Source organism: Rattus norvegicus, chromosome 1, assembly GCF_021556685.1.
Source record: "Rattus norvegicus strain SHRSP/BbbUtx chromosome 1, alternate assembly SHRSP_T2T, whole genome shotgun sequence".
Classification (NCBI taxonomy): Eukaryota; Metazoa; Chordata; class Mammalia; order Rodentia; family Muridae; genus Rattus; species Rattus norvegicus.
The window spans coordinates 71,845,603-71,873,421 of record NC_141534.1 but is presented as its reverse complement, the minus strand read 5'-3'; the positions used below and the strand labels follow the sequence as shown (position 1 = coordinate 71,873,421).

General features: G+C 39.4%; 1 protein-coding gene, 1 long non-coding RNA gene and 1 pseudogene across 13 annotated transcripts in view; 2 read left to right on the top strand and 1 right to left on the bottom strand.

Annotated features, from left to right (window-relative positions):
- Positions 1–2,854, top strand: part of LOC108349017 (uncharacterized) — a 28,474-nt gene extending 25,620 nt beyond the window's left edge. The window contains exons 3-4 of the long non-coding RNA XR_015649599.1: positions 1,097–1,232; positions 2,559–2,854. This is a non-coding gene — a long non-coding RNA (uncharacterized LOC108349017). The remainder of the gene's footprint in view (positions 1–1,096; positions 1,233–2,558) is intronic.
- Positions 2,855–7,307: 4,453 nt separating this feature from the next.
- On the bottom strand, positions 7,308–25,494 carry LOC148007187 (uncharacterized). 12 transcript variants are annotated; one of them, XM_087605718.1, is made up of 5 exons: positions 25,367–25,494; positions 25,088–25,273; positions 16,215–16,304; positions 14,029–14,155; positions 7,308–9,475 (listed from the first exon to the last, which is right to left on the bottom strand). In XM_087605718.1, the coding sequence occupies exons 3-5, from the start codon at positions 16,221–16,223 to the stop codon at positions 7,725–7,727; spliced, it is 1,887 nt and encodes a 628-aa protein (XP_087461844.1). In that variant the 5' UTR covers positions 16,224–16,304; positions 25,088–25,273; positions 25,367–25,494; the 3' UTR covers positions 7,308–7,724. The 12 variants fall into 12 exon arrangements, with proteins under 12 accessions (XP_087461844.1, XP_087461834.1, XP_087461841.1 ...); XM_087605708.1 differs by having other exon boundaries at positions 16,215–16,349; positions 25,155–25,273; XM_087605715.1 differs by having other exon boundaries at positions 25,192–25,273.
- LOC148007188 (uncharacterized) lies at positions 9,483–13,249 on the top strand (annotated as a pseudogene).
- Positions 25,495–27,819: the final 2,325 nt, after the last annotated feature.

Here is a 27,819-nt window from a genome sequence, read left to right as displayed (position 1 = left end):
TTTGTTAGATGGCTCTGGACACAGCAAGAGATCAGAAATAACTAAGAATGGGTAAATTTATTTAGCAGCAAGTCTCAAAGGCTGAAAACATTCTAAGTCTAGATTAGATTGTGGGAAGGCTAGAAGCTTCCAGGTCTAGACCTAGGTTAAGCCTCATAATCCACTATTATTACCAGGAGAAAAAAAGTTACTTTTACATATTATAGCATTTTTTGTGGGCTTTTTCTTTTATGATGAATTTTCTTTTATATCTATGATTTTAGCACGAGGTAAAGGATTTGTTAAATTAAATACATTGGGGGGGGGATTTCCAATGAACAGCAAGACAGGGGAATTATACCTTTTTTATGTGTTAAGTTTCAACCCTGGTTCAAATGGCTGTGGTGCCTGTTTTATGTAACAGAGTGGACCTGGTGTCCAGGTTCTTGCAGTAATCCTTCTGTTTCTATCTGTTACAGGCCATTTCTGCCATACCCTGCCCTCCACCCTGAACTCTCTAGCCCAGGGGCTAGCCTGCCCCTTCCTCAGAGGCTCTTCCCAATGTAATCCAAACATTTTGGTTACCCACCCATTTTGTATCTTTTTGTACCTTTGGCCTCCTGGCTGCTATGGTTAAGGGGTATGAGAATTCTGGACACCCCCAGATGTGTCTGCCTCTGGCTATTCTGCTCTCTCACAATTCAATAATAAACTCTCTTCTCCACTATACCTAGGTTTGGTACTTTACCTTTTTAAATAAAAAAAATTAAAAAATTAAAAAAAATTTCCATTCATCTAGTGCCAAAACCCAGGAGTGGCTCCCTCCTCAAGGAACTCATCTGCTCTGTACCAAACTTTTTAACTAATCTGACTCTTAATTAATATTTAAGACTATTGTGTGAACAGTCTTTATCTCTGTATTGATTTGTAAACTCACTGGGTGTGGTTATAAAATCTGGAAAACGTCTAACAAAATTTGGCTCTAAATTTATAGCAAAAAGCTTATAATTAAATTCTATTTATACAAATTTTAACCTGTGACAATATCCTATTTATGTGATTCAACTCTTATCCAGAATATACTGTATATGAAACTTAGATTCAACTATTCTTTAAGGAAACAGATATCTTAAACTGCAACCATGTTGTTCTCCATTTTGGCTGATTACCTTCAAGATCTAAGCAGCAACATGACTGGTAGCCATCTTTACTAAGGTTAAAGAGTACATGCCATTTGACTTCATCATCTTAAGGTGACCATAAAGCAACAATTATAAAACTTCTTAGTCCACTGAGCCCTTAGTTTATCATGGTATCTCCTATTAGACTTGTTGTGGGGAGGGGTTTATGGGTCTATCCATGAACCACACAAACACCAATTTCAGTAAGACAGAAATGGTTTATGGAATGCACATCCTAATACTGATCAGATCAGGGGCCTAGTTCAGTGGGGGCTGAGGCTATGACAACAAATATTTCCCAGGGGAGACTTAGAAAGGAAAACACCACAAAATTCACAATGAGCTCATAGGAAGACGCAGGAAGTGCTGTCTGGTACTCAGCTCTGACTCAAGCCATTTTAGACATAACTATTCATATTACCCTTTAATTTGATGGGTTCTATGCAAAACTTTGTGGACTTTCTTAAAATTAACAAACCTTAGAAAATACAGAACATATCAGGGTATGTGCTCAGCATAACCTTGCTCCGAGTCAAGTTATTTTTCCTGCATCAATGACTGACAGGCATATTATAACAATATGAAATAGCTGGCAGGCATAGAACAAAATGGCTACAATTATGCTGGGGTGGGTGGGCCAGACCTCAACCAGACTAAGAAAGTAACAACAAATCTCAAATATTGTGGGTTAGTATGGACTTTTGTATGGTTATAATTTATAACATACAATATATGTGATTCAACTGTGATTTTCAGCATACTCTACATGGGGATAAGCTTTTTAGTTTATAAACACCTGTTCAGATTTTAATAAGGTGATTTATGATGTATGTCTAACTACTTATGTCTTTGCTAACTGTTTAATACCAAGTTGCTAGAAAATTTAGAAAGGTAACAGGTTTGGTAAGTATGGTATATTTGATAAATATTTGTTTGATTAAATAAGTTATATTTGATAAATTTGATAATATTTATAAATTCCTAAGTTCTATTCAGGCTCATAGTGATATTTTTCTAGCGTCTCTGTCTTTGTTCAATTTAAGCTTTAGATATTTGGAAGAACTAAATCATACAAAACTGCAATCAATATCCTCTAAGGGTGTGTCTAGTATCCCAAGAAAATTCTTATCCCAAGGTGTGGCATTTGCCTAGGACCTTGAGTAAAGTTTTTGCCTCCTAAGAAAGTGAGACATTTTCCTTATTTCTGGGAAGAGGAATGTGAGACCCTTTCATCAACATATGACTATGGTGCCTATTGTCAAGGTCAATGCTAGCCTCTAGACTCCCTCAGTCCCTGCTTATAAGCTCCTCCTCAGTTTACAGCATTGGCAGTTTGAAATAACCTTTTTCCATTTTCACGCAATGAGTGTTTGATTTCTTTTCTGTGTCTTTTTTCAGGATCAGTAAAGATGCCAGTCTCCCTATGGATCTTATCTATGATTAAAACTTTTGTTTTGGTACTAAAAAAGCTTCAATTCAAAATTGTTATTTTCAATGAGCAAACTAAATAGGAATAAACCTGCAAAATTCTAACCTTATATAACCTACTAAGTAGTTGTTAAGGATAATTAAGATATGCAAGGGAATGGTCAGTCACCATATAAATGATCAAATTGTTTAATGTGTTCAGAAGTATACTTATAGTCATGCCAAGTACTGATATAATTTATTACAAGAATAAACTTTATTTAGCCTCCTGTATGTGTTCTCAAAGTTAAGGCTAAAGTAAGCAACTGGAAATAAGCACAGTTTTTCTATTTAGATAAATTCAATAAATGGTCCTCAAATGCTTCAGAGATCTGCTGAATATGTCATTTAAAATATTTTATTAAAAAAGCTTTTCATAATATAGAGAAAAGTCAGTTCCTAGCAGCATCCCTAATTTCCTCCAAAGAAGATGATGGGCACAGAACAACATCACCTGGAGCTTGTTTTAAGTGTGGCAAACTTCGCCATTGGGAAAAATACCTTTGCTGCTGGCAGCACACTCTCCAAAGAGTGGACAAGGAAGAAAATGGGAAATTGACTGTGCTGCTTTGCCTTGACAAGATACAGCAGTCCTTGTAAGTTCCTACTAAACAGAACGTCTGACAGCTCTTCTAGCTGTGGCAGTCGAAGACTTATTATCCCTCTACTGACCATGGAGTGTTGGGGGCTATGCAAGAGGAACAGCAAAACAGTTTCAAAACTATGGAATGCAGCCCATAGGTTAGCAAAACCACAATATTTGTACCTCAGAGAGTCAGAGCACAGTGGTTATTTGCCCTGAGGACTTCATGCTGTTGTGGAGTTTTGCTCTGCTTGTTTCTGTCACATCCTTCTCAATCTAAGATTGTATGAAACTCTAAGGGGGCTTTCAGCTCCTCACTGGGCATTTACAGTAACAGTGGTTGATCTTTTTCAAGCATTGTTGCTAGAGCAGCTTGATGTTTCAATCACCACTTTTGGAAAGATTTGAGATGTAGACTTTTTAAGGTCAGGGAACAGGAACAATGTCAGTCTACATAGTACTTTCATGACTTGTTTGTTGAAAATGGACTGGTGCTCAGGTGATGATTAATTTCTTGTACTCTGTTTTGCCCTTAGCTACCTGATATGATTTAATACATAGCTCCATCTACCAAATGTGTACGTACATACAGTGGTCGGAGTCTGCTTCGTCCACCAAGTGCATGTGTATGTCTGCTTCACATTGTTGCAGATCCCATATCCCTACCTTGGATCTCTGAAGATATTGGTTGGAGCTGGCCTTTGACCATGGAGGAATCTAGGGTGACTCTCCAGGTGGCTGGTAAGTTACTGTCACTTTTCATAGACTTGAAAGCTCTTTGTCTTACTCTGGTGAAATTTATCCTTCTCAGGTCTCTGGCCTTGATGACCAGGCTAGGGATAGTGTCATCTATTTAACAGCAGCACCCAAGGCTTCAGATGCCTTCTCAGTTCTCTTCAAATTAAAATGAGGGTTTTTTTTGTTTTTTTTTTTGTTTTTTTTTTTTTGTTTTGTTTTGGTTTTTTTTCTTCTTTTTTTCAGAGCTGGGGACCGAACCCAGGGCCTTGCGTTTACTAGGCAAGCGCTCTACCGCTGAGCTAAATCCCCAACCCTAAAATGAGGTTTCAAGTCACACTTTCCTAGGCCTCCAGCTGATAAAGAAAAACAGCTTACCAGAATCTAGTAAGAGGCAAAATTTCACAAAATACTGAAATTTCAAAGTAACTTTTTACTGCTCTATAAAAAGGAATTTGCCTTATAATGACAGCTGTCAATAGTCCATCATCTATGTCTCATAGTAAATAATTGGGGAAACAAATGAATTAAGGTATATAAAAAAAGAATGAAGAATGCTTCGGATTTCTTTCCCTTGCTACGCTACTGTTGTATGAAGACTTCAAAAGTACAAAGTTTTAGTATTAACCAGTAAGTTCTGATAAGCTATCAATCTACCTCTGGTAAGATCTTGTTAATATTATCATAGTCTCAGGCTCAAGATTTTAAATTTCCTTTGGTTGTCTTCTAGATATAGATTTTAAATGTGCTTCTCGCTGTGGTAAGGACATCTGTACACACCCATTCTTCTAGATAGGAGAAAGAATGTTAAATGCTTTTAACTAAAATCATTTTATGATAGCTTTTACTATGACTCAAAGGTATGCATCTACTGTTTTTTCTTTTCTCCTACTCTGTGGATTTCACTACAGATTACAAACTGTGGTAATTCTAATATATTTAAAATTTACTTCTTTTAGTAAACTTGAAATAATTCTTGTAAGCTTCAGGTAATTGGCTTGGATCAATTCACACAAGTCAAATGAACAACAGATAAGTACTGTCCATTATCGACCTGTTTCCCCACCTGCCCATTCCTGAGGGTGGGGCCTTTCTTTGGTCTTGGGATACCCCTCCCCATCTACCAGGACCATGGGCCTAAAAGATTGAAATGTACACCTATGAACAGTCTTATTATTGATATGGATCGTTGGTGCCACAGCAGATATAGAAACTCACCAAGATGCTAAGCTTGCATTTTACAAAGGAACAGAAAGCTTCAACCTTCTTGGAAAAGACTGACACCCAGCAAGCTCACTACAGTTATTTTATTCAGTCATTACACAACATTAACTGGGACTGCAACTACTAAAGCTATTTTGCCCTTGCTGCCCAAGAACGCTGACAACCTACACAAATCTCAGTCCCTTTTGGTTAGAGCTAGCCAAAATCAAATGTAAGAACTCCACGTTTGCCAGGAGTGTCATAGGACCAAGGTTTGTGCAGCTGCAAGGTTTCTTGTACTTACAAAGTGAGCATATCAGTCGGTTTCAAAACAAATCTCAGCTAGTTATTACCTCAAACATAGTGAAAGCTTTGGTGAAACAGTGCACATTCAAAGCCAGACACCAAGGCTTTACTGTACACTTAAAAGTCAAACAGAAAGGCTTTACTTTATAATCAGTATACCCCATAAACACCTCAATGTTACCCTCTATCCCTAAAATATATCTTGTTTAGCCTAGTTCCATCCAAGTCAAAACAATAAAGTGCACAAACTGATGCTTTCATATCCTGAGCCCCAGATGCTCCTGCAGAGCCTGGAGAATCAGTCAAACAGCATGACTTGGCCAAGATTCCAAACTTTTAACCTCAAATTATGTCCCAGTCTCAGAAGGAAGAAATCACAAGCCATCATGTCACCTTTTATTTATTATTATTTATTTCAAAGGCGAGGACATTAAATTTCAAGCCTGAGACAAGCAGCCGTGGTGGCCATTTCACATATCAAAGCAGACCTGACCTCCAGGTTCTCCCAGCAATTCTTCAGTGCCTACCTGTTACAGGGTAGGGATAGCATACCACACCCTCTACCCTGAACTCTCTAACCCAGGAGTTGGGCTACCCTTCCCCCAGAGACTCTTCCTATATAATCCAGGCATTTAGTTTCCTTTTGTACCTTTGGCTTCCTGGCTGTTGTACTTAAGTTTCCCTCTTTCCCTTCCCTTCCCACTCTCCACATTTGGTTTAGGGTCATGAGCACTCTCAATTCCCCTAGATGTGTCTGCCACTGGCCATGCACTCATATAACTGTAATAAATACTTTCTCTTCTACCATCCACAAGAGCAGTTATATCCTTTTCTTGTCTTCTTCTTCTTCTTTAATTCAATATTGATTCTGAGAAGGACAGATTTTGGGTTTTGTGATGTACAGCAAAATTACAGGCAGAACTAAGGCCTTTCTGGATCTTTTATGTTATTACATTTTGTCCTTATTATGATTTTTTTTTCTGTGACAGGATTTATGTAGTCTTACCTGTCCTGGAAGTCATTATCTAGAGCAGACTGGCATCAAACTCAGACATAGCCCTGCCTTGGTGTCTTGTGTAGGGAGAGGTACTGTTTCCTAATTGGTTCTTGATTGTGTCAGTAAAGTAGGTGGGAACCAATTGCGGGTGAAGGGTAAAGGTGGGACTTCCAGGTCCCAGGAGGAAGGCAAGAGGCAAAAAAAAACGGGGAAAGAGTTTTTGTAGTCATGTATTGGAAGAAGAAAGCAGGAGTCATGTAAGGCCACGAGGCACCTAGGGTGGGCCGAGAAGGTTGGTGGGAGCCATCTGTTAGCTGATAAGATTAGGGCAGGAGATTCTTTGCCCAGTAACTGTGTTCCCTGACAAGTTATAAAATAATAAAGCTGTTTGAAGTGTTTTTTCATCCTTGGGCAAAGGCAGTACTATAGCTGGTGGCTTGGCAAAGCTATCTAGGAGGAACAAAGAGAAGCAAGAGGAAGCCAGTGGAACTCAGGACAGCAGCTCTTGGCTTTTCTGGGTTGGGGGATGGTTGCATTTGATCCTGGGAAGGAGGAAACGTGTTTTTAAAATTACATGCAAGATGAGTGCTAGGACTAAAGGTGAGTTGGCATTATTTTGAATTTTTGGATACTGAGGATAAATGTTTTTTTTATTATCTTTTTCCAAGGGCTGGAGAAATGGCTTAGTGGTCAAGATCACTGACTGGTTCCTCTTCCAGGGAATAGGGGTTCAATTTCCAGCATACAAACAGCAGCTCACAATTGCCTAACACCCCAGCTTCCATGGGTAGTAGGCATTCTCGTGTACAGAAATACATATAGTCAAAATACCTATACACATTAAAAAACACAACTCTTCAGACACATTTGCAGAATTTTATTTAAATATAAACTCTATGATACTCTTTTATGATATAAACTATTTTAAGGATTTCACAAACATCATTATGTTTACATTATGTATAATATGATTTGTAAGCAGAGAATATAAGATAAATGCTCTGTCACATTATTTCAATTGGTATTTTTCTTCCCAGTTTGAATTTTATGATGTTCTCCAAGAGATTATAAAAAGATTTATCACATGCCTTGCATCTGTAAAGTCCTCTCTTTTCAGAATGAATACTCTGATGTCTTTTAAAATGTGAATGATTAATGATTTGTCAAAGTCCATGCATTTGTATGGTTTCTTTCCAGTCTGGACTTTATAATGTATTTTAAGTTGTGACAGTTTAATATAGGACTTACCACATTCCATGCATTTGTATAATTTCTATGGAGAATGAATTTTCTGATGCCTTCTAAATGACGAATGGTAGATATAGGATCTGTCACAGTCATTACATTTGTAAAGCTTCTCCCCAGTATGTCCCTTGTCTTCATAAATTTTCTGATGTCTTTTAAGGGTTGATAATTGAGGAAAAGACTTTCCACATTTTCTGCATTTGTAAGGTTTCTCCCCACTATGAAACTTTTTATGTGTTTTAAGAGATGCACACCAGGTGAAGGATTTATTACAAATGTTGCACTTGTAGAGCTTCTTTCCTGTGTGTATTCTTTGATGTTTTATAAGAGTTGACTTCTCAGTAAAGGATTTGTCACAGTCCTTACATTTGTAAGGCTTCTCTCCAGTATGCAAACTCTGATGGCTTTTAAGGGATGACCAGTAATGAAATGACTTTCCACATTCTTTGCATTTATAAGGCTTCTCCCCAGTATGAAGTCTTTGATGGGTTTTAAGATTTGTACATTGGTTAAAGGATTTGTCACAAACATTACACTTGTAGGGTTTCTCTCCAGTATGAATTATCTGATGTGTTCTAAGACTTGACTTCAAAGTAAAGGATTTGTCACATTCCTTACATTTATAAGGCTTCTCTCCAGGATGCAAATTCTGATGGATTTTAAGGGATGACATGTAAGGAAATGACTTTCCACATTCTTTGCACTTGTAAGGTTTCTCCCCAGTATGAAGTGTTTGATGTGTTTTAAGATTTGTACAACTGTTAAAGGATTTGCCACAACTGTTGCACTTGTAGGGTTTCTTTCCAGTATGAATTCTTTTATGGGTTGTAAGAGTTGACTTCTCAGTAAAGGATCTGTCACATTCCTCACATTTGTAAGGTTTTTTTCCTGTATGCAAGTTCTGATGTTTTTTAAGGGATGATGACTGAGTAAATGACTTTCCACATTCTTTGCACTTGTAAGGTTTCTCTCCTGTATGAAGTCTTTGGTGTGTTTTAAGATTTGCACATTGTCTAAAGGATCTGTCACAAACATTGCATGTGTAAGGTTTCTCTCCAGTATGATTTCTCTGATGTTTTATAAGAGTTGACTTTATAGTAAAGGATTTGTCACATTCCTTACATTTGTATGGCTTCGCTCCAGGATGCAAATTCTGATGAACTTTAAGGGATGACAAGTAAGGAAATGACATTCCACATTCTCTGCATTTGTAAGGTTTTTCCCCAGTATGAAGTCTTTGATGTGTTTTAAGAGTTGTGCTCTGGGAAAAAGATTTGTCACAAAGGTTGCACTTGTACGGTTTCTCTCCGGTATGAATTCTCTGGTGTACAGTGAGATTTGAGGAGGTACTGAAGCATTTCCCACATTTCCCACACTGGTATGGTTTCTTTCCAATGTAGTTATTAGTTTGTTGCATGAAACTGTATGTAGAACTGAAATGGTCATCATATTTTTTTTGTCTGTACTCTTTCTTTGTAGTGTAGAGTCTCTGATCTTGTCTAATGTTGGAACACAAATTTAAAGATTTCTCACAGTCTTTAGATTTAGAAATTTCTTCTCCATTGTATGTGCTTTTATGTTGATCTGGGTTTGATGAGTCAACGGAGGCATCCCTGTCCTTACAGCATCTGTGATTTTTAGAGGCTTCTCTAGTTATACTAGTTTTATAAAGTGCACATTTGAAGTGTTCATGAAGAATTTTGCCAAGCTCATTATACTGACAAGACTCTTTTTCTGTATTCACATGTTGATGAACAGTATCATGTATGCAATAGTTCTCTGGAAAATGAGTATAATTCAGATTAATAGGGATTATTACAATATTACATATTTGATTAATAACTATCTGGCAACAATTTCTTTTAAGGTAAGTCAAACAGCAGTCATTCAGAATAAAACACCCAATATTCTATTCTTTTATTTCACTAAAATTAAATGGATTCTTACAAAAACAGTGAAAGCCTTCTAGGAAGATGGCCCACATAATTTAGGTATCAGTAATTAGCTTTGGGATGGCGCTCACTAAGTATGTAAAATCCATGTTTGTATATTTAAATTTTTTTCAAAAAGGAATGATGAATTTAATTCAATTCCATGTTCACAGCACTTGCACTTATTAATTTAAAAAATACTACTGGTTGGAAGACACAATTCCTTCTAAGATTAAAGGTTACTTAAAAGCATGAAGGGTTTTTTTCCCCGTAAAATAAGTATGAGATCTTTAAAACAAGCATTCTCCCAGATATCCAAGAATCTAGATTATTTGATACAGGAAGAAACAGTTTCAAAAGAAACTGTAGAGGGTTGGGTAGCTATAGTGAGGATACACTGTATGAAAAAACAATCCATTTCAATAAGAGAAAAAAAAATGGGTTAGGTCTGCCTGAGGCACAGCCAGCATAGGTGAGTTGCCTACAAGCACATGGATCCTTTTATATTACCCTGCACAAAACAAGTCCAGTGGATCAAAGACCTCAATATACAGCTGGATACACTAAGAGAAAATGGGGAATAGTCCCAGTGGATCAAAGACCTCAATATATAGCTGGATACACTAAGAGAAAATGGGGAATAGTCTTGAAAGCATTTCTACATGAGACAATTTCCTGAACAGAAAACTAATGGCTCACGCTTTAAGACCAACAATTGATAAATGGGACCTCATAGAACTGCAAAGTTTCTGTAAGGCAAAGGACACTGTTAATTGGACAAATTGGCATCCTATAGATCTTCACTCACCCTACATCTGACCAAGGGCTAATATGCAAAATTTATAAAGAACTCAAGAAATTAGAAACCAAGAACCCAAATAACCCAAATAAACAATCGAGTACAGAGCTAAACAGAATTCTCCACAGTGGAATCTTGAATGTCCAAGAAGCACTTAAAGAAATGTTCAGAGCCCTCAGTGATCAGGGAAATGCAAAGCAAAACAACTCTGAGGTGCCATCTCACACCCATCAAAATGGCTACGATCAAAAACTCAAGTGACAACACATGCTAGAGAAGATGTGGAGCAAGGGGAAAACTCCTCCATAGCTGGTGGGAGTGCAAATTTGAATAACTACTCTGGAAATGAATTTGAGGGTTTTTCAGAAAACTGAATAGGTCTACCTCAAGAACCAGCTATACTGTTCCTGAGCATATACCCAAAAGATGCTCCACCATCCTACGTGGACACTTGTTTCACTATGTTCATAGCAGCTTTATTTGTAGTAGCCAGAAAGTGGAAACAACCCATATGCTTCTTACCTAAAGAATGGATACAGAAAATGTGGTTCATTTATAAAACGGGATACTATTGAGCTATTAAAAACAAGGACATCTTGAAATTTGCAGGCAAATGGATAGAACTAGAAAATATCATACTGAGTGAAGTAGACCTCAGACCCTAAAGGACATGCATTGTATGTACTCACTGATAAGTAGATATTAGCCATAAAATACTGGATAACTTCAGATCCAAAGAAGACAGCTAATAAGGAGAGCTCAAGGGAAGATGCTTGAATTTCATTCAGAAGGGGAAATAAAACTGTCATTGGAAGTGGATGGAGAAAGGAAACTGGGTGGGAAAGCAGATGGGGAATGGAGTGGTGGTGATCATATATAGGTAGAGCCAAGTAAAAAGGGCTCAGAGTGAACCCAAATAGGTTGGGATGGGGGCTGAGGGGAACATCTCAAGGATGTGCCAGATACCTGGAATGGGGGAGGCTCTGGCGAGTGTATGAGAGTAGAACTCTAGCTGAGACTTCTAGTAGTGGGTAATATGGAGCCTGGAGTGGCCACCTCCTGTAACCAGGCAGGACTCCCATTGGAGGGAATCCACCAACAAAATCTTCAACCGAATATGTGTCCTGCCTACAAAAAATGCAGGGACAAAGACATTGCTGAAACTGATATAATGGCCAACCAAGGACTGGCCCAACTTGAGATCCATCCCATGGCCATGAACCAATCCCTGACACTATTAATGATACTTTGTTATGCTGGCAGACAACAGACTAGTATAACTGTACTCTGAGAGCTTCCATTCAGCAGCTGACTGAAATAAGACGCAGAGACCCATTAGCAATCATTGATCAAACTTGAGAAGTTTTGTGGAAGAGTTGGGGGGAAGGATTGAGGAACCTGGAAGGGATAGGAACTCCTCAGGAAGACCAACAGAGTCAAGTAATCTGGACCCTTGGGGCTCCCTGAGACTGAACCACCAATCAAAGTGCATACAAGGACTGGACCTAGGTCCCTAGTACGCAATATTAATGTGTGCAGCTTGGTCTTTATGTGTGTCCCCCAACAACTGGAGCAGGGGCTTACCCTACCTTGACTCTATTGCTGGTCTGTTGATCTTGTTCCCCTAACTGGTCTGTCTTGAAAGGCCTCAGTAGGAGAGGATTTACCCAGTTTTGTAATAATTTGAGGTTCCAGAATTCATTTTGCAAGAACAACAATAGCAGGTATCTCTTAAGTTCTTGTCAAAAATAATTTATATGTACAAGGGTTTTCTACAAGACAACAATTGCTGCTTAGATCTAGCCAATTATTTGGACAAAGACTGAAGAACTAAAGACCTTTGCTTCTCCAGTCCCTGCTGAGGAATTACCACTTGTATGAACACTCCAGGAGAAAGAGGCTTCCTGTGCAAATGCCCCCCTTGTTACAGAGGTCTAACCTGTGAAACTGCCACTAATCCCTGGGGAGGGAACACTTCTCAACATGGAGGCACCTGTCATAAAGATCCTGAGCACTGTGTCTGTATCTGTGCTGCTGGATACGCTAGCAGGTTCTGTGAGTGTGTTTCCAGCTCCTACGATAATGGAGCTGTGTGACAGGATCAGATCAATGGCTACTTCTGTTTCAGTGTGCCTGTGTACTAAGGCAGGCACTGTGACATTGAAGTGGATTAATGTGTTGCTGATCCCTGCATAAATGAGGAAAGTGACTCAACGAGATGGAATGATATGTGTGTGTCTGTCCTCAAGAGTATTCCAATGTGAACTGTGAGTTGGGAATTGATGACTGTGGATCCCCACCTTGTCTACATGTTCCCTCATATCAGGATGTTCTTGGAGCTCACTTCTGTGACTATAAACCTGGATTCCTTGGAGACCTCTGTGAATTTAACTTTGATGATCATGCCAGTCAGCCTTGTGTCCATGGAGATCTGTGTGTGAATAGAGGAAACAAACTACTACTATCATTGCTCTGGGAGTGGACTCACAGGGCCACATTGTGAGACTTTGATGCCTCTTTGTTGTTCAAAGCCTTTTCACAGTGATAGAACATGTAAAGACACTGTTGATAGCTATATTTGTCACTGCTGGCCTGGATAAAGAGATGCCCTGTACAAGACAGACAAAAAAAAAGGCCATAGTAACATCTGACAATTCTGAGGAGCATGTGCTGAGCTATACTTCGAGGATCATTGCAGGCCTCCCTTCCTCCATCAACTACCTTGGAGGCTCAGGCTATGTTTATATCTGTCATCCTGGATTCACAGACAGGACCCTAGCATTACTGTCCTTTGATAGGCTCCTCCCAGCAGCGGACACATAATCAAACATTACACTGAACACGGGAAGCCTTGTCGAAGTGTTGGGGAAAAGATTGAGGAATCTGGATGGTATAGGGTCTCCACAGTTAAGACTAATAGAGTCAACTAACCTGGACCCTTAGGGGCTCCCAGAGACTGAACTACCAACCAAAGAGTATACAAGGTCTGGACCTATCCCCTCCCCTGCAAACATGTTGCAAATGTGCAACTTGGTCTTCATATGGTTCCCCCAACAACTGGAGTAGGGACTTACCCTAATTCTATTGTCTGCCTGTGGATCCTGTTCCTCTAACTGGGGTGCCATGTCTGGCCTTAGTGGAAGAGGATATGCCTACTCCTGTAGTGACTTAAAAATGCCTGGGTGGGTTGGTACTCTGTGTGTGTGTGTGTGTGTGTGTGTGTGTGTGTCCTCCCCTATCTCAGAGGAGAAGAGGACGGTTGGTGGATGGAGAGGGGGGCGTATTTCAAAGAAGGAGGTGCTGTGATTAGAATGTGAAGTGATTAAATAAATTAATGAAAAAGAAAAAAGATAAAGATATGGGTAGAAATATTATATGCTACTTCGTTGCCGAATTCATCTTGGAACCAAAACAAAGGGTGTGTAATACCTGTAAATGAAGGATGGAAAGAAAGAAGCCCAAAACTATAAAACAGTTATTTTCTACTACCAAACTGTCTTTAGTCTCCGATTCTCTTCAAGACAGTTTAACAGAGCTTACAACCCATTAAGTCCACACATATAGACGATGAGGCAGGAATTCTACAAGCAAAATGTTCTTACCCACAGAGACCAGGTTGTTGTAATTCTCCAACATCACATCAATGTACAAAGCCCTCTGAGCAGAGTCCAGGCATCCCCACTCCTCTTGGGAAAATTCCACAGCCACATCTCTGAATGCCAACAGACCCTTAAACAGAAAAGTACAGTTCAACCAAGTGATACCAGGCACAATGCTTTCCTGGATAAACCAAGACTTAATTACTCAAAAAGATGATTTCTAATGTGGTCACATTCTGTTTCACAGAGATTCTCACTCTATTAAAAAGGATAGTGCAGTAGTCCAGTAGTCTCACAAAGTCCATCCTTGAAGCATGATGCACATTTAAGGTATGGACACTGTTTTAGTTAGGGTTTTACTGCTATGAACAGACACCATGACCAAGGCAACTCTTATAAGGACAACATTTAATTGGGTCTGGCTTACAGGTTCAGAGGTTCAGTCTATTATCATCAAGGAGGGAGCATGGCAGTGTTCAAGCAGGCATGGTGCAGGTAGAACTGAGAGTTCTACACCTTTATCTGAAGGCTGCTAGGAGAAGACTGGCTCCCAGGCAGCTAGGAGGAGGGTCTTAAAGTTCATGCCCTCAGTGACCCACTTCCTTCAACAAGGCCACATCTCCAAATAGTGGAGCCAAGCATATTCAAATCACCATAGACATGGTTAAAGCAGTTATGGATGCTGTGTTTATGTCCCACAGAATCACAGTGTGCATGTCTCAGTAGGAACTCTGTAATGAGGAAATGTGGTTTTAAAAGCTGTACTTTTAGATAATGCAAAATGCATCAAAAAATCTGAAGATCAGAAACACAGAATTTTAGAGAATGTAGGGAAGAGTTCTCAGGATACTTTGATGGGTGAGAATTTATTAACTAGAAAGAACACAAAAAAACTATCCCCAAGTATCATCAGATGGGACAACATGAATATAAAGTTTCTGTTCATCAAAGACACAATTACCAGGGAACAAAGACACCCAGATAATGGGTGAGAATCTATACCAGCAATACTCTGGATAGGGGTTCATATCTTGAATTTACCAAGAATCAGAGAAATTACAATTTTAAGGAAATAAAACTACCAATCAACAAATGGCAAATGTCCTGAACAGATACTTGAGGAAGACAGAATCAAATATTGCAGAAAGTGGTCATGATCCCTAAAATGCTATCAGAGATGAAAATTCAAACTACTTTGAAATAGTGCCTCAGCCCAGGGAGAAAGGCTGTCATCATCCAGTCTGACAACAAGTGTTTGAGAGGATGTCGACAGAATGAAGTCTTATTCACTGTGTGTGTGTGTGTGTGTGTGTGTGTGTGTGTGTGTGTGTGTGTGTCTGTCTGTCTGTCTGTCTGTCTGTCTGTCTGTGTTGCAAATTAATACAGCCACTGTGGAAATCAGTTTGGAGATGATTGAACATTAAACATACAATGAACATTAGATCCAGCTCTTTCACTCCGGGGAATATACCAGAGAACTCCACACCTCACTCGAGATATTTATATTACATGTTTACTGCTCCTTTATTCACCACAGCAAAGTCTTGGCCTCATCTTAATGGTCTATCAACAGATAAACATGATACATATAAAATGAAATATTTTTAAGGGGTAGATATAAAAATTTGTAGGAAAATGTTGGACTTAGAACGACAATGTTGAGATCATAGATTGTAAGAAAGAAACAAACCAAGTTTTCCCTCATGTACAGAATATCGACAATAATATTTATTTGTGGAAACAATGTATACATGGGTCCAGAAGAACATGGATAACAGAGAAAATGAAAGGTTAAATATAAGGGGACAAAGAAGGACTGAATACAGTTAATGGCCACCAGTTATGAAAAAGTATATAAAGTTAATTGTTTTCCTAGTTCTAATTCTGTCACTTTTTGTTTGTTTGTTTGTTTTTGGTGGTGGATCAGCTCCTAAAGGTATGCTTGACAGTGAAAACATAAAATCACATCTGAGGCTCCAGAGCTTCTGTGCCCAATGACTACTCTAACTGCATAAAAATGCACTCAGGTGTATAGTCTCTGGGTTGGTTGAGTGTGAATATTTTGTTACAGTATTTGTTTGTAACTGTTTTTATATAATGCAGGGAGAATTTCAGAAGCAGAAAATGAAAGGATTTCAATGGATTCAAATGTAACATTTTCCATAAAAATAATGGACATGACCACTGACCTGAGACATATTTCCAGGAAAATCAGCCTTTTCTTGCTGTTTCTTTTATTTGTATTTGCTTCAGTAAGGATGGATAGCTGGTTTGCTGCCCTTTCATGTAAAGGAGTCAAAAGAAAAAGCAAAACATAATGAATGCTGTTAAAGAACAATGTCAGATACACGAAAAGGCCCATTAAAGCAACAGAATTCTACCAGGTATCCTGTCCAGTTAATGATCCCAAAGCCAGGATAGCATGGAATGACATTTAAAGCTTGGACAGAAAAGCACCATCAATAATATGGCTGCACACGGAAACAAACAAACAAACAAAAACCTCTCTTAGAGTTGATGGGGCCACGAGTGCATTTGAAGATAGTCATGAATTAAAACTATTAACTTCACTAAAGAATCACAGTACATAATAAAACCGGAGGCAAAATACACACAGGAGAATCAGAGGAATTGTGCATGAGAACATGACAAAGAATACATTTCATGTGAAGAATAGATAGATTCAGGAGAAGTAGGAAATAGTCATCCTTGTTCAAGACAGTAAACTACTAATTCTCACAGTAGAGAAGAATGCTACCATTAATCTAGCCAGAAACAACAAAAACCCACAATCATGTGGAATAAAGACAGTATGAACAAAAAAAAAATCTAGCCACTTTGAAAATAAAAATGGAGATCCCTCAATAAGTAAACCCTTATGTTAAACAAATAGAAGTTCTACTCTTTGGCACATGTGGGCCATATGGACCATGCTTCCTGAGGAACTGATAGGGAATAGTGGAGGTGGAGTATGCCCAATCCCCAAAAAATCTAAAAAATTGAGATTAGAATCTCATCCTGAGACTGGTTGGAGTGGGGCTAATGCCCTCCCTGTTCCTATGACTGCCACAAAGCATATAACTCAGAGTGCCCCCTCCCCAACCAGGTGGTTACAACTAGTCAACCACTATTACAGCATCTGGACTAGTTCTCCATGTTAATGAGGCATCTCAGAAATTTAGCTTTCAGCAAACGACTTTTTTCCATCCTGAATATTCGAACCCAAAAACTATATAACCCTTAGTTCACACCGAATAAAGTGAATGTGTTCAAACTCATCTCCAATAAAGAAAGAAGAACAATTTAAGCTCATGTCCAAGAGTTGCTTCATTAAAGACTTTGGAGAAGGCCTTCACCTAAAGGAACTGTGTCCCTAAGACTCTGAAAGAAGGCCTCCTTCCCAGACCCCACTGACTCCTAACTGGACCTTGATAATGCTCTTCCTGGCTCTGTTTCACCTGCTCCTGGTCAGGCTGGCCACAGCATCTAATGCCCAAGAGGGAAGGGGCAAACTGCAGATCCCACCCATACCTACGTTGCCCTGCCCTCTCCTAGCTGGTGGCCTAGCAGTGGTGTACCAGTGTATGGCCAGGCAATGGCTTCTGGACAATTGGAGAGGAGAGGTGGAACCAGGTAGCATAGATATATGCTGAAAGGCTTCAACATCCTGCTACACCCATCCGTGTTCATTGCTGCTATATTTAAAATAGCTACAAAAAGAGAAATAACCTGAACATCCTTCATCTGATAAATAGATAAGGAAAATTAAATATATATATTTTGTAATATTATTCAGCTGTAAAGAAAACTGAAATCATGAGATTTGCTAGTAAATGAATGAACCTAGAAAAGAACATATTGAGTACAGTAACCCAGACCCAGAAAGACATTACATTCTTCACAGGAAGGTCCTAGCTCCAAATCTTCAGATGTGAGTTGACAGCCTGGAGTAAATACAGTAACTCAGGAAAGAAAAAGAGACCACTGTGGCATGTGGGGAGAGAGTAATAAAAAGGGAAAAACAGAGCAAAAGAGGTTTGAAGAAGGAAATAGAAAGACACAGAAAGGATTTAATTTGGAGAAGTGACAGATATAAACACAGAATAACAGTAAAGATTGTTTGAAATAGTTATAAGGAATCACACTTTTATTCATCTAGGAAAAATCCATATACACATATAAAAAACACTCAAGGGGTGCAAACTGGTACAACCACTTTGGAAATCAATTTGGTGTTTTCTCAAAAAATTGGAAATAATTCTACCCCAAGACCCAGGCATACAAGTACTGAGTATATCCCCTTATGGTGCCCCACTATACCACAAGGAAACTTGCTCAACTATGTTCATAGAAGTTTTATTTTTAATAGCCAGAACTGGAACCACCTAGATGTACCACAACTGAAGAATGTATAAGGAAAATGTGGTATATCTACACAATGGGATACTATTCAGTTATTACAAATAAAAATTCATGAAATTTGCAGGCAAATGGATGGATCTAGAAAATATCATCCTGAGTGAGATATAATTCAAACTCTGAAAGACATGCATGGTATGTACTCACAAGTAAATATTAGCCATAAAATATACAATAACAATATTACAACTCATACACCCAAAGAAACTAAGTAAGAAGGAGGGTCGAAGGGAGGATGCATGAACTTCATTTAGAAGGGAAAACAAAATAGTCATCAGAGGTGGATGAAGGGAGGGACCAGGGTAGAAGAGGGGGAAAAGAGGGGAATGGGGATGGGATCAGTAATGGGGAGATGTGTATGGGAGAGGGCTATGAGTGAGAACAGCAAACCATGGGGGACATTTCTGGGAGAAGCTAGAAACTTGGGGCCAAGGAGGTTCCAGGAAGTCCATGGGATTGGTCTTAGCTCAGACTCCAACCATTGGGTTAAATGGAGACTGAAGTGGCTACCTCCTATAGCCAAGTGGGGGAAGGGAGACATCAAACCATCCACAAAACCTTCAACCCAAAAGTTGTCCTGCTAACAAGATATGCAGGGATAAAGAGAAAGCTGAGATTGAGGGAATGGCCAACCAATGACTGGCATAACTGGTACCCCATCCCATGTAAGAGAGCCAATTTCTGACACTATTAAAGATACTCTGATATGGTTGCAGACAGGAGCCTAGCATAACTGCCTCCTGAGAGGCTTCATCCAGTTGGGTATGGAAACAGCTACAGAGACCAACAGTCAAATATCAGGCTGTGCTCACGGAGTCTTGTGGAAGAGTAGGGGATAGGATTGAGAGAGCCAGAAGAGTCAACCAACTAACCTAGGCCCATGGAGTCTCACAGAGTCTGAAGTACCAACCAAAGAACATGCAGGGTTGAAAGTAGGTCCCCTACACATTTGTTGCATGTGTGCAGCTTGGTTTTCATGTGGGTCCCCTAACAATTGGAGTGGAGGCTGACTCTGACTCTGTTGCCTGCCACTGAATTCTCTTCTCCTAACTGGACGGTATAGTTGAGTCTCAGTGGGAAAGGATGCCTTAGGCCTACTGTATGTCCCAGGGTGGCTTGGTACTCAAGGGGGGTCCCACTCTTCTCTGAAAAGGGGAGGGGTAATGAGGGAAGGGACATGTAAGGGACTGGGAGGAGAGAAGGGATGAGGGGCAATCTGAATGTAAAACAAATGAATAAAAAAATTGATGGAAACATAAGTGCATTTGAAGATAGTCATAAACTGACACAACTCAATTCACTAAAGTGGTAAAGTACATAATAAATTAGAGGCAAAATGTACACAGGGGAATCTACTACACAGATATGTGTTCACCCAAGCTCACTGCAGACAAAATCAAATAGCTTCAAAAGGCAAACAATCAAAGCTCACTTCTACTGATAAATGTATAATGAAAATGTGGTACATATACACCATGCAATATTATTTCAGTGTAAAGAAAATTGAAACCATGAACTTTACATGTAAATGGATACACCTGGAACAGATCATAGGAGTGACATAACCCAGTCACAGAAAGACAGATTGCCATGTTTGCTCTCAATGAAATTCCTTGTTCACTTAGTACACCTAAAGTAAATGTGGTAACCCAGGGAGGAAGGAAATAAAGAACACTGAGGCATGTGTGGGAGTAATAGAAGAACAACAGCAAAGAAGAGATTAAGGAAATGAAAACCATGGAAGGGATTTAATTAGGAAGAAGAGACAGGAAAGATGTTTCAAATAGTCATAAGGAATCATCTTTCTCCAGACAGCAAAAAAGCCAATGATACATATACCTCTATGTATGCATACACATTTAAAGTGTAAATAAAAACTTTGAATCTGGGCTGATGATGCTCCTTACAAGTGCCACAATATTCTAACAAAATGGCCCACACCAGGGGTGAGAGTCCTGCTTTGAAGTTGTTGGTCACAGCTGTCCAGGAGACTCCCAAAACATTATAGGCTATGGCTGCTACCCATGGTTGTGAGCTAGGTGAGTCGCTATTATTGAAGAAGCTGTGTACTTTGGACAGAGATTTCGGAGGACATGAGATGGATCTGACCTTAAAGCCTCCTGGAGACTAGTCCTTCCCAGCTCTGACTCCTATGATGTATACCAATGATTTGTACTGAAGGATAATCCTACAGGCACAAGTATGGCATACATACTTTGGTGGCAACCAACAGCTTTCTACTTGGACTTAGGATCCTCTCATCAAGAGGGAAATCATACTTGGTTCTGGAAAACTAGCCAGTTTCCCTAGGGTTAGCTGTTGCTATAAAATTATAAAAAATAAAAGGCTGTCTTTTTCCCCTGCACTAGGTCCTGCACCGTAATGCCTCAAGATATCTGGTAGATATCTTCATCTCAGTCAGCAAAGTGTCTTACCCGCTTTGCTCTATCCCATATCACACTACGGATGGCTTCTCTCTGAGCCTGGCAACAGTCTCACTACCCATCTAGTTCTCAAGGCAGGTTGTCACCATACCAGAAATATACATCCCAATTCCATGGCAGCCCAGTGTCTCCAGCCACCACATACTTTTTTGAACTTATTTCACCACATGAAAGAAAACACAAGACAATAACCTCTGGTCCAATTGATAATATATAATTGCCCACCTAGACATAGAAAGTCCTGTACACATCCATTCCTTAAGAATATTCATAACAACCTGTAAAGGTGCAGAGAGGAATCTTAACATCTGCCTCCATGTTCTCCCTGCCACTTCTCTCCTCCCTCGCTCTAGTCTCCTCCTCTTTCCAAAACTTTTCTTCCGCCCATCCATCCTTCTCGTCTGATGACAGGCCTTGTTCTATCTTGTACCTGCCTTCACCTGTATGATATCATCCAACAGTTAGTTAAGTAAAGGATCTTGGAAAAGAACCTACAACCACTAGTTTACTCAATCAGCATAACCCCTCACTATATTCTAAATATTTCTCCTCATTCCAACAGATAAACGTAGTCGTCACTCCTCATCAAATAAAGTTCATTTTGTAATCATGAAGATTATTACACAAAACACACATTAGTCAAAATGCAGAGCTGTGAGTATGGTCAGTCCCAACTGATACATAAACAACCCAACACCTGCACTACGGTTCAGGGCTCACTGAGAAAGAGAGGCAGGGATATTGTAAAAACCAGAGGACATTGTGACATTGTGTCTCCTGGAAATGTCAAAGAAGCTACATGCATGAAATCTTACAAACATAGCTGTCTAAAACAGAACTGAACAAGGACAATGCTAAGAGACAAGCTATTGTGGAAGGGAGAAAGCTCACTAATCTTTAAGCCTAATACTAAGGCCTGAATTTGAATACTAAGGAATTCTGAGAGGTGGAGAAAAAGCCTTCCCCATAGAATAGTACACTACATGTTTATACCAAGTATTCATCACTGAATATATACAGACTAAGTAGGTTGTACCTTTGTTTCAGAATTCACACTAATATACAACAATAATGAAAGAAAAAGTTAAGAAATAATACATGCCTATGTAAAGAGAAGATTTTTCCATCATCTACATAAAAATGAGCAGAATGGTTTTATACTATTTTGTACTATTGCTACTCAAATAAATAACTTAATAGGCAGTGAGTCAGAGATGGCTTAATGGTTAAGAGCACCTGTTGTTCTTGCAGAGACCCAAGATACATTCCTAAAACCCACACTGTGGATCCCAACTACAATTCTAGGATGTAAAGGATATATAGTTATTCATGCAAGAAAACACTCATATATATATAATATGTAAACATAAATAAAAACCCTGAGTATTAAATAAAAATTAGGAAAGAAAGAAAAAGATTAATAGAAAAGATAGATAGAAAGAAACAAGACATAATCCTCGAGTGAATTTACTAGGTAGATGAAAAGTCTCTACAAGGACAATGTGATTGAAGGAAGTGAAGGTCTGTAAAATGAAAAATTGCTGAAGGAACCGAGGAAGATGTGAACTAGAGCACAGAAGTGTTTTACAAAAATTAAAAAGGAACACAGTGTTATGAAATATGTAGTATTTCTGAAAGTCATTGATATTGTCAGTTTTGAAAATCCAAAAATCCATGGGACCAGCAATAATTTAAAGTATTAAGAGAACAGGTGTACTTCTTAGCTATATATTTATAACATAATTGATAAAAACACAGGATCTATCAAAAATTACCAAGGAAGAAAATTATAAGATAATCAATAAATAAGCAACTGAGTTGAACACACAATGCTTAACAGCAGTTAAAATGGCCAATATGTACATATTAAAAACTTCTTCATTGTAGGGCATAGGATATTGTATGGACATTCCAATTCCGCCCAGAAAGTGTCCACACTTAAGACCCTAAACAATAACAAATTCATTTATTTTAGTATATTTAAAATGTAAATGGATAATATTCTTGAAGCAAATAATGTAAACAGAATACAGCTCTTAAAAAAGAAAAGAAAATGACTTTAAAATATAAATTTTCTTCTATAAACTGATTTCATATCCAAAGATTCAAGATACTGTAAAATAAGGAATTTCCTTTAAACGCCCTGACTATGGAAAGCAGTAAAATCTTATTTGGATATTTTACAGAAAGTCATCCTGAAAGTACCAAGGAACAGCACAGAGCAGGAAAATACAAGGAGGATCACACCTAGAGGTGATCTCACAGTATATTACAGTCACAGCAATGGAAACCACTTGGAATTGTTGTGACAACAGGCAATAGGAGATGTCCCTGGGAAGATAGGATAGTGTTTACCTGTCTGCAAATGTAGCTCCTGATTCTTATCAAACCTGTGTTTGTATTATTTTCAGGAATAGGGAAGTTAACACCAAAATGTAGAGAATGTGCTAGAATACCAAAAGCCCCTCAATCTCAAAACAATATAAATACACCTAGAGTTATTTTCATCATTTTATAATACATTAAAATCACTGAAATGAAAACTATTTAATACTGGTGTGTAGACCTGATCAGTGATGCGCATAGAATAAGGATGGCATCACTCACATGCAAAGTCAGGTAAAATTTTATTGCCTCCGAGTATCAGTTCTTCTGTAGAAAGTCTTCTCATCTCTACAGTAGGATAACCCTGAGATTTTTCTCAGAGGAAGTCTCCAGGATTATTTCTACTGAAACAGACTGTGGCAAAACTGATTTCATGTCCCACTTTTACCTGAACCCCTTGCCATTCCTTCACCCATGCTCCAACATACCAGGATTCTTAGCTACTGTCTCCTGTCTCTCTGTATTCTAGGGCGCTTGTCCTGCTCCACAGGTGAGCAGATGTGAGTGATCAGTGAGCTGTGTACATGAGAACGAGATTCTTCTGAATGCCCCTGGATTTCTACCACAGAACTGTGCTCAGTAAAGAGAGGATTTTAGGGGGCTGGAGAGATAGCTCAGTGGTTAAGAGCATTGTCTGCTCTTCCAGAGGTCCTGAGTTCAAATCCCAGCAACCACATGGTGGCTCACAGCCATCTATAATGAGATCTGATGCCTGCCCTCTTCTGGTGTGGTGGTGGTGAAGAGAGCAACATACATAAAATAAATGAATAAATGAATGAATAAATCTTAAAAAAAAAAAGAGGATTTTACAGTGAACCCCCAATACTGAAAATATTTAGAATTCATTGCCACTTGGTATGACGGAAACCCACATCCATTCACAGCTCAGTTAAAACTGAACAGAAGTAACGGAACTGAGTGACTGTGATGACAGCACTATACTAGTGAGGTTCTGAATGTATTGTGAACCTAGCAAGACTTTGTCATGAAGGGATCACACAGATGTACACTTGTTTTCCCAGGACCCTGAAGGGGAATAAGGTAGAGAGCAAGCAAAATATTCTCTCTCACACACAAAATCCAGACTGCTTCAATTCTGCAATACCCAGTCTTTGTACACAATCTACTGAGGAGGGTGCAGGCATTGCACCGCTTCTTGGGAGAAATTCAGTCTCACCATAGTCAAGTGACAACGTAAAAGAAAAAACAAACAAACAAAAACACTGCAGTTTTAACAGTTGTTTTGGTGCACACGTTTAGATCCCATTACATTTACAGCCACTGCTGTTACAACTAGTATCTAAAAGCTCTCTGGGGTTGGGAGTGTGGGGGGTGGGGATGCTGAGTCACCAAGTCCCCTGGTGTGGTGTAACAAGAGAGTTAGGGTGGATGAATGTAAATTATAAGAACTTTGTCTTTTTCACCTAAACAAAGTGAACTGCATTTAAATATCAATAGATAAATTCAAATATTCTAAAAGGTTATTTTAATAACATTTGGGAGGATCCAGGTTGTCTGGGCTGTGGTGCACTGCAGACTCCTAGGCCAGCAGCCAGGAAACTGCATCTGAGGAGATTTTTCAGTTTCTGGAGAGAATCAGACCACGGTAACCGGTCCCCGCGAAGTTAGGGGCCAGGTGGCTCACTCTTGTAACGATGGGAATAATGGATTTTTTTGTCACCAGGGCTTGGATCTTTAGAGAAGCTCTTCTAAACCCGCCCACCACACCCCCCACCCCGTTCTGGTCACGTGGTGCTCATAAACCTTTTCAAGGGTAGAGCTTTCTTTTCCTTAATTACTTTTGTAGAGTTCACTCAGCTTTTCTCTTTTCTGCCTTTAACTGGTTCAGGCGAGTATCCCCGCCCCTCGGACAACTACCACCCCGACCCTCGTTTCCCAGCCCCGCAGCTCCTCTGACCTGGGAGGTTTCAGGGCCTTTGGCTGCGGTTCCCGGGCTGGGCCACTGACTGCTGACTCTCCCAGGATGTCCGATGCGGCACCTGCGGCATAGGGTAGTTTTTGGGTCCCCACAGGACCCCAACTTGTGTCTTTTATACCCAGATCTGCACCACGCGATCTCGCAGGATGCAGACCTGCAGCTCCTTCCGGAATTGGGTACTCGCCATTCGGACTTAGTCTTTTTAGCTCAATTTGCCTGGCATCACTCGAGTACTCAGTTAAAACAGAATCTTTCCATTTCACACCTCTAACCACGCCCACCCCACACACTTCCGCAACAACCACCTAATGGCCATCCTACTTCTGTTTCCGGGTGAGTGGCCCCACACCGCGGAAGCCAGTCCCTCCAACCCCAGCTCTGGTTGTCTTTCCTTACTGCAATTTTGCCTTAGGTGAAGTCATTTCCGAATCTTAGATTTAGACTGAGGGAAGTCAGTGGTCAAGCCTTTGCTACTAGCCCAGAGCTGAATTCATCCCACGATATACTGCTTTCACCACTAGATGGTGGTCTTGTCCGTTTACTAACTCAATACTAGGGTTGTCTTCTGTGACTCAAGCTAAAGGTGCTGTGAGGTGAAACAGATTTCTATTGGATCCGAGATTTTTGTGTCCCAGATGCAGAAAATAAGGTCTATATATTTCTTAAAAAAAAAAAATCAGTTAAACCACCTAGCCTATAGCTTTGGGAACACTGAAGAAGAAGAGGTGATTATGAAATAAGGTAAAGAGAAGGAAGGGCTAAAATACACCATTCTTTAGACTCCATACAACGATTGTAATCGGTAACCAATAGCAACGGTACTTACACACACTAGCTTCTCACAAGACAACAGTCAGTCTAGAAAAGGGAAAGGCCACACTTTACCTCCTCAGAGGCTGGCCAAGTATTGCAGGATATTTAATCACATTGTGAATCTGGGATTGTGCTATAGTGTGGCTCTGCTCTTAACACACAGCTTTAATCCCTCTGGCTGGAATGGAGACACAACCTTAGTACACTGATTTAATCCCAAACAAAGAAGGTAAAGCTAGTTTGTAGAAGAAAGCACCCATGTCTGAAAGTGTTGTCTAATTGATGGGTAGACAAACTGAGTAATCAGAGAAAGATGTGACAGAATAGGATATACCCAACTTTCACGGGAAGAGGGAGAAATGGGAAGATATGTAAGGGGCAGTGAGAAAGGAAGGAGTCAGTTTTTACTGGGAGAGTTTTACAGAGACAGGTTGAAGAGAGAATAAGCTACATGCAGGTGAAGACAGAAAAAGGCAGAGAATGAGAAGGAGCCAGAAGATCAGAACATATTCCCCAAATTAGTATGAAGCCAGGCAGAGGCAATCAGTAGAGGCCAAGAGAGAGAAGCTAGATTGAATCAGTCGCCTTGGAGAAGGGCTTGAGTCAGAACAGCTGAGTAGAACCAGCCAGCAAGAGATCAGAAAAAACTGAGAATGGGTGAGATTATTCAGCAGCAAGACTCAGAAGCTGAAAATATTCTAGGCCTAGATTGGACTGTATGGAGGCTAGAGGCATCCAGGTCTAGGTCTAGGTTAGTAGATGGAAGTAGTAAGCCTCGGAGAGACCAATCACTTTAGGTGAGTAAAAAATATATTCATAGCCTTGGATAGATTCTAGGATTAGACTTGCTCCCTTTAATTGTTATCCTGTGCCGAGCACATCACATAACTCCAAACCCACAGTCTCACAAATGACTCTGGTTAATCTCAGTGGGTCCCAAGCAATAAGAATAGATATGAACACTACAGAGAATTGTTGCTATTATGGACCAAAATAGCAAAGAAACAGGAGGTGAAAGTGGGCAATATTTCACACATAAACATACATACACAGAACAGGCATGTACTCTGTGTTTGTGTGTGTGTACATATGTGAAATAGCTATTGAGTACAAATTTTACATGAACACGACAGTCTGTAATTTCTTTTTGGTTTTATCATTATCTGGTTTAATATAAAATAACACAGTCAAGAATTCTTCCTGTTTTTTGTAGCCTTGGTGTTAGAACTTCTTTGAAGTTTTGCTAGACTTCTGTTCCTGGGATTGCCTTATGATGTGGTGGTGGCGGTAGATTTTTATTACTCTTTCAGTCTCATTGCTACTTGTAGTTCTATTTACATTATGTAAGTAGTGTTGTTTAAATTGGATATGTTCTATGCACATGGAAATGAATATATAACAATTGGAGTCCCAAATGAGTGGAATAGTAGAAATAAGATCCACTTCATAACTCATGTCTATCAATTAGGTTGTACAGTTATCTTGGGTAATTGCCAAAACATAATAAGAAAAAGTTATGTGTAGCTGAGCAAGGCCATGTAAGCTTTCAGAAACAGCACTCAGGAGACAGAAGCAGGGGAAACTCAAGGTCAAGGTCAAGGTCAACCTGTTCTACATAGTGAGATCAGACAGGTGGCAATATAAATTTAAGCAAATTCTTCCTTTTATGATACCAGAAGCACAATGCAAGCTTCCAACCAAGGGAGTCACCCAACAGTTTTACACAGAATAATGCCTATGAAACACATCAAAGATCCCCATGGCACCATGGCAGGGTAACTCTGTAATTATGGG

Excerpts from the sequence above, each read along its gene's own strand:
- LOC148007187 (XM_087605703.1), bottom strand. Across the intron at positions 9,476-14,028 it reads CAACAACCTGGTCTCTGTGG|AGAACTATTGCATACATGAT; the intron begins GTAAGAACATTT and ends CTCATTTTCCAG.